A 7530-nucleotide genomic window follows, 5' to 3' on the forward strand; every position below is an offset into this window, starting at 1 on the left:
AATTGCAGCCCAAATAAATGCTTCAGAGTTCAAGTAACAGACACATCTCAACATCAACTGTTCAGAGGAGACTGCGTGAATCAGACTTTCGTGGTCGAATTGCTGCAAGAAAAACACTACTAAAGGACACCAATAAGAAGAAGAGACTTGCTTGGGCCAGGAAACACGAGCAATTAACACTAGACCGGTGGAAATCTGTCCTTTGGTCTGATGAGTACAAATATGAGATTTTTGGTTCCAACCGCCATGTCTTTGTGAGACGCAGAGTAGGTGAACGGATGATCTCCCCATGTGTGGTTCCCATCGTGAATCATGGAGGAGGAGGTGTGATGGTGTGGGGGTGCTTTGCTGGTAACACTGTCAGTGTTTTTTATAACTAACATGGCTACCATAGCATTCTGCTGCGATACGCCATCCCATCTGGTTTGAGCTTAGTGGGACTATCATTTGTTTTTCAACAGGACAATGACCCAAAACACACCAAGAGGCTTTGTAAGGGCTATTTGATCAAGAAGGAGAGTGATGGAGTGCTGCATCAGATGACCTGGCCTCCACAATCACCCTACCTCAACCCAATTGAGATGGTTTGGGATGAGTTGGACCGCAGAGTGAAGGAAATGCAGCCAACTAGTGCTCAGCATATGTGGAAACTCCTTTAAGACTGTTGGGAAAGCATTTCAGGTGAAGCTGGTTGAGAGAATTCCAAGAGTGTGCAAACCTGTCATCAAGGCAAAATTTGGCTACTTTGAGGAATCTAAAATCTAAAATATACTTTGAATTGTTTAACACTTTTTTTTGTTTACTACTTGATTCCATATGTGTTATTTTGTCATTTTGATGTCTTCACTATTATTCTACAATGTAGAAAATAGTAAAAAATAAAGAAAAACCCTTGAATGAGTAGGTGTTTCCAAACTTTTGACTGGTACTGTATAGCTAATAATTACCAACCTTGGAGCATTTTTATGGCAGTATTTGAAAGGTTATAAGTGAATACTAATTGGACTACAGTTTTTCCACCTGCTAATATCCCTAATAAAACACTCAAAAAGGAGGCAAAACAACCTGCTGTGACCTCATTGACCCGTACTAGAAAACATTGTGAACACCTGTCCTGAGCAGACACCAATACCTCCTCCTCCTCCCCCAGCAAGACAGGAACACACAGTCCAGACCCAGACGGCTCGTCCCAGCGGTACCATGGTAATTTACTGTTTGTCCTAGCCTACACCAAGGCCCTCCCCTCTCTCTTTCTGGCAGTGTATCCCAGCCTCCAAGTCCTGGCCCAGAATGACGCACCATGTTGCGCTACAGGTGCGGATCAGACCAGTGGTCCAATGCCTCCACAGGTGGTTCAGACACTTCATATAAGGGATGACCATTGACCACAGTACCTTTGTACCTGTAGTTTCTTTCATATTTTTTTGTTCGTAGCAGACGCTCTTATCCAGAGCGACTTACAGGAGCAATTAGGGTTAAGTGCCTTGCTCAAGGGCACGTCGACAGAACCTCCAGGATTCAAATCAGCAACCTTTCAGTTACTGGCCCAACGCTCTAACCACTAGGCTACCAGTTCTCTCTGGGTTCTAGTTTGGTCCATTCCCATGAGCTATATTACGTCATTCTCCCAGATTTGTTGATGACCCATATAAGCTTCAAGTCAAACATAACCCTTTCAGTACTTAACCTTACCAAGCCTTTGATGTGGTCTAGGGCCTTTTGTGAAGTTGACTGGCGCATGCCTCGCTCGCTGTCCTCACATGTCTTACAGGTTTTATACTGATGTAGTAATACTGGTGAAACTGGAGATATGGTCTGTAATGGGGCACCTGTGTTTGAGCCCAGTCCAACGCAGCTGTTTGTCTTCCAAACTCAACAAGGAATTTCTGCTTAGCTTTGTTTAGGGGTTAATTATAAGTGAATATAAAGAACACGTCATGTTTGTAAATCTAACGACCATACAGTTTTAGCTAATAACTTTTTGACATTACAATGAATTTCTTTGTCAATTGGTTTTATATTTTCCATTCTTTACCATTCCTTTCCTAGCTAAATAATGAGGTGTTTCCATCAACCTCCTTTTTTCAAATGGGGTTGGGATGTTTCCGGGGTTTATATTCATGAATGACCATAAAAGGATGATTTAACATTTGTCTCCTATAGTTTTCTCAGGTAGTGAAAGTGATGTGATTTCACCCTTGATGGCCTACAGGTCCAAGTGCTTACAGCGGTAAGAGTGATGTGAGCCAGTGCAACGTGGAGCACGTGGATGGCACGTGCACGTTTCTTTCCACTGTTGCTCAGGCGTGAGCTGGCTCGGCAGGGCAACAGGTTTAATGCACATTGTGTATGTCACAGAAGAGCCTGTGGGGCTTGTGAAATGACATCTCTGAAAATGTGTAGCAAAAGGAAAATAATTTCCCTCCTCTTCCCCCCTGCCTTATGAGCAGAAAGAGAGAGATGACTTCACCACCACAGTTTACAATGCCAGCGAGGACCTGAAACTCAAACCTTGCCTCACCCCCCCAAGCCCTCCTTGTGGTCTCTTCCTCAGATGACAGGACGGTCCATGTTATGAAACTAGAGGGGGGAGTGGGGAGTATAAGGAAAAGGAGGGAAACAAAACAGATTACGGTTACAGCATAACGGTATGGCACAGAGACATGGTCAGGGGCTGCAGTGAAGAGTTAACAGTACAGGGTGATGGATTGGATCCCTTATAAACATTGTGTTTGGAGGCTCGACCAGAGCATTCTCGCTATACTGATTCCAATTAAGTGGACAGGCACTAAGAAAGCTTTAAAAAAACACACTTGTGCGGGTGCTTCTCTCGTCAGTTCCTCATTTCTTGGGTTGGTGTGTTTAGGAAAAAAGGAAAGGAAGCGTTGGGTCTGTTCTTTTTTTTTCTTCCTTTCCCTCCTCGTCCTGCGCCAGTTGCAAGAGAGAGTGTGATTGAACAAAGCGTACGAGTAAGCGTGGAGTTCACTGGCCTTCTCTCACATCTCTTCCTGCCGTACTTGGCAGCTCTTCTCCTGGATCTCTGTGGTGTCTCTTCTCCGTGGGATGCATCGGCAGTAATCGGAAGGCACCATGCTCCAGCTCAGACCCAGTTTCAGGCTCCTACCGCTGCTCTACCTCTGCTTCGTCTTCTTCCCCCTTCCAGCCAGAAACCAGACCGCCGGCCACCGAGGAGGAACAGCAGCAGGAAGGAGAGGAGCTGAGCGCATCAAGGTGCTCTTCACCCCGACCGTCTGCAAGGTGCGCTGCACCCAGGGACGCTGCACCAACTTTTGCGAGCAGGGCAATGTGACCGCTCTCTACATCAGTGAACAGGGGGACCGGGCTGCGGTGGGACCGGGCTTCAGAGTCTGTAAGTTATCTCATTTCTTACCTCTGTTTACCATCTCTCTCTGTACGCATGCAGTATACTGTAGTCTCTCCTAGCCATAAGTAGCCAGAGGAGTCACTGAGACCTCCCACTCTGGGGTCCAGACAGAGTGACATTAGGAGTAAGCCACTGGGACTGATGAGCTGGAGGTGTGGTTGTAGCATCACTGTGATTTTTAGGTCAGTGGTGGAGACAGGTTTGGGAGAATGGTATGGGTTAGACCTTAAATGTGGACAGGTTGGAGGAATGAGAGAGTAGCCCCTTGGCTATGCTGGCCTCCTTTACAGGTATTCACACCGTCTTGAGAGTGTGCATACAGTGTATATTTACCAAGGCTCAGAGCCCATCCTTACATGAGATCCACCTCAAATAGTGACGTGTGTGTGTGAGGGGGATAGGCAAAAACAGAAAGATTGTCTCCCTTCCAGCACCTTGAAAAATATATGACCAAACATCAGGGTTAATGTACTCTTTGATGGATCCATTCTACATGCCAGCGAATCTCTGTCTCCTCTGACTGTGTGTGTGAATGTGTGATCTTATGACAGTGAATAATTTGTTCTTTGGATGTTCTTTGCGTGTATTCTGTCTGTTGCCATATTAATAGTGTTGCCATCTGTATGGGCAAGACAGCGGATAGCTCTCTGTCTGTCTGGTCTCAGACCAACCATGAAACATTACGACTTGTTTTCTTTAAAGATAATGGTCCATATTTCCATAGAAATTACACTGAACAAATATATAAACGCAACATGCAGCAATTGAAAGATTTGACTGCGTTACAGTTCATATATGGAAATCAGTCAATTTAAATAAATTCATTAGGCCCTAATCTATAGATTTTACATGACTGGGAATACAGATATGCATCTGTTGGTTACAGATACCTTTAAAAAAGGTAGGGGCATGGACCAAAAAAACAGTCAGTATTTGGTGTGACCACCATTTGCCTAATGCAGCGCCACACATCTCTTTTGCATAGAGTTGATCAGGCAGTTGATTGTGGCCTGTGGAATGTTGTCCCACTCCTCTTCAATGGCTGTGCGAAGTTGCTGGATATTGGTGGGAACTGGAACACGCTGTCGTACATGTCAATCCAGAGCATCTCAAACGTGCTCAATGGGTGACATGTCTGGTGAGTATGCAGGCCATGGAAGAACTGGGACATTCTCAGCTTCCAGGAATTGTGTACAGATCCTTGCGACATGGGACTGTGCATTGTCATTATGAATGGTACGATAATGGGCCTCGGGATCTTGTCACAGTATCTCTGTGCATTCAAATTGCCATCGATAAAATGCAATTGTGTTCGTTGTCTGTAGCTTATGCCTGCCCATAGCTATCCAAGTGGCTGGTCTCAGACGATCCCGCAGGTGAAGAAGCCGGATGTGGAGGTCCTGGGCTGGCGTGGCTACACTTTGTCTGAGGTTGTGAGGCCGGTTGGACATACTGCCAAATTCTCTAAAATTACGTTGGAGGCTGCTCATGGTAGAGCAATTAACATTAAATTCTCCGACAACAGTTCTGGTGGACATTCCTGCAGTCAGCATGCCAATTGCATGCTCCATCAAAATTTGATGTGGTATTGTTGTTTGACACAACTGCATATTTTAGAGTGACCTTTTAGTCTCCCTGGCACAAGGTGCACCTGTGTAATGTTCATGCTGTTTTAATCAGCTTCTTGATATGCCACACGTGTCAGGTGGATGGATTATCTTGGCAAAGGAGAAATGCTCACTAACAGGGATGTAAACAAATTTATTCACCAAATTTGAGAGAAATCACCTTTTTGTGCATATGGAACATTTCTGAGATCTTTTATTTCATGGGACCAACACTTTACATGTTGTGTTTATATTTTAGTTCAGTATACATTCCATATCTGACTTTCCCTTCAAGTCATTTTGACGGAAGTTATTCAAGTGTGCCTCTAGCGACCCACATTGAGACTCTGGGCATGCCAGAGAAGACATGAGAAAAATAGTTTTGTAGGACAGTTGGATTCAGCCGATTCTCTGTTGTTTGTTGTTGCTGAGTGTCAAGAAGACGCACAAGCCCAGTCTCCTACTGTATATCACTGCTCTCACACTTAACCCCAAGCCCAGTCTCCTACTGTATATCACTGCTCTCACACTTAACCCCAAGCCCAGTCTCCTACTGTATATCACTGCTCTTCACACTTAACCCCAAGCCCAGTCTCCTACTGTATACACTGCTCTCACACTTAACCCCAAAGCCCAGTCTCCTACTGTATATCACTGCTCTCACACTTAACCCCAAGCCCAGTCTCCTACTGTATATCACTGCTCTCACACTTAACCCCAAGCCCAGTCTCCTACTGTATATCACTGCTCTCCAACTTAACCCCAAGCCCAGTCTCCTACTGTATATCACTGCTCTCACACTTAACCCCAAGCCCAGTCTCCTACGTATATCACTGCTCTCACACTTAACCCCAAGCCCAGTCTCCTACTGTATATCACTGCTCTCACACTTAACCCCAAGCCCAGTCTCCTACTGTTATATCAACTCTCTCACACTTAACCCCAAGCCCAGTCTCCTACTGTATATCACTGCTCTCACACTTAACCCCAAGCCCAGTCTCCTACTGTATATCACTGCTCTAACACTTAACCCCAATCCCAGTCTCCTACTGTATATCACTGCTCTCAACATGCAGGTGCACAGAGGAGATATATCATGAGGTCTTAAACCACATGCAGGGTTATATTCATGCTCCGTGGCAGAAAGAAAATACAGGGGAGGAAATAAAGTGGTATTCTTACCGCCCCTCCCCCTTCTCTCTCACAATCTCTCTTTATATACAGTGGGGAGAACAAGTATTTGATACACTGCCAATTTTGCAGGTTTTCCTACTTACAAAGCATGGAGATGTCTGTAATTGTTATCATAGGTACACTTCAACTGTGCGAGACGGAATCTAAAACAAAAATCCAGAAAATCACATTGTATGATTTTTAAGTAATTAATTTGCATTTTATTGCATGACATAAGTATTTGATCACCTACCAACCAGTAAGAATTCCGGCTCTCACAGACCTGTTAGTTTTTCTTTAAGAAGCCCTCCTGTTCTCCACTCRTTACCTGTATTAACTGCACCTGTTTGAACTCGTTACCTGTATAAAAGACACCTGTCCACACACTCAATCAAACAGACTCCAACCTCTCCACAATGGCCAAGRCCAGAGAGCTGTGTAAGGACATCAGGGATAAAATTGTAGACCTGCCCAAGGCTGGGATGGGCTACAGGACAATAGGCAAGCAGCTTGGTGAGAAGGCAACAACTGTTGAATTATTAGAAAATGGAAGAAGTTCAAGATGACGGTCAATCACCCTCGGTCTGGGGCTCCATGCAAGATCTCACCTCGTAGGGCATCAATGATCATGAGGAAGGTGAGGGATCAGCCCAGAACTACACCGCAGGACCTGGTCAATGACCTGAAGAGAGCTGGGACCACAGTCTCAAAGAAAACCATTAGTAACACACTACGCCGTCATGGATTAAAATCCTGCAGCGCACGCAAGGTCGAGAGAGATCACACTGCAAGCAGGGATTTTGGCCCACTCCTCCATACAGACCTTCTCCAGATCCTTCAGGTTTCGGGGCTGTCGCTGGGCAATACGGACTTTCAGCTCCCTCCAAAGATGTTCTATTGGGTTCAGGTCTGGAGACTGGCTAGGCCACTCCAGGACCTTGAGATGCTTCTTACGGAGCCACTCCTTAGTTTGCCTGGCTGTGTGTTTTGGGTCGTTGTCCATGCTGGAAGAGCTAGCACGACCCATCTTCAATGCTCTTACTGAGGGAAAGGAGGTTGTTGGCAAGATCTCGCGATACATGGCCCCATCCATCCTCCCCTCAATAGCGGTGCAGTCGTCCTGTCCCCTTTGCAGAAAAGCATCCCCAAAGAATGATGTTTCCACCTCCATGCTTCACGGTTGGGATGGTGTTCTTGGGGTTGTACTCATCCTACTTCTTCCTAAACACGGCGAGTGGAGTTTGACCAAAAGCTCTATTTTTGTCTCATCAGACGCACATGACCTTCTCCCATTCCTCCTCTGATCATCCAGATGGTCATGGCAAACTTCAGAGGGCCTGGACATGCGCTGGCTTGAGTCAGGGG

General features: G+C 45.6%; 1 protein-coding gene across 1 annotated transcript in view; it reads left to right on the top strand.

Moving 5' to 3' along the window:
- Positions 1-7530, top strand: part of LOC139022775 (latent-transforming growth factor beta-binding protein 2-like) — a 44507-nt gene that overhangs the window by 24820 nt on the left and 12157 nt on the right. Inside the window, exon 5 of the mRNA XM_070433956.1 lies at positions 3164-3370. Within this exon, the coding sequence (XP_070290057.1) occupies positions 3164-3370 (207 nt within the window). The remainder of the gene's footprint in view (positions 1-3163; positions 3371-7530) is intronic.

Source organism: Salvelinus sp. IW2-2015, linkage group LG22, assembly GCF_002910315.2.
Source record: "Salvelinus sp. IW2-2015 linkage group LG22, ASM291031v2, whole genome shotgun sequence".
Taxonomy (NCBI): Eukaryota; Metazoa; Chordata; class Actinopteri; order Salmoniformes; family Salmonidae; genus Salvelinus; species Salvelinus sp. IW2-2015.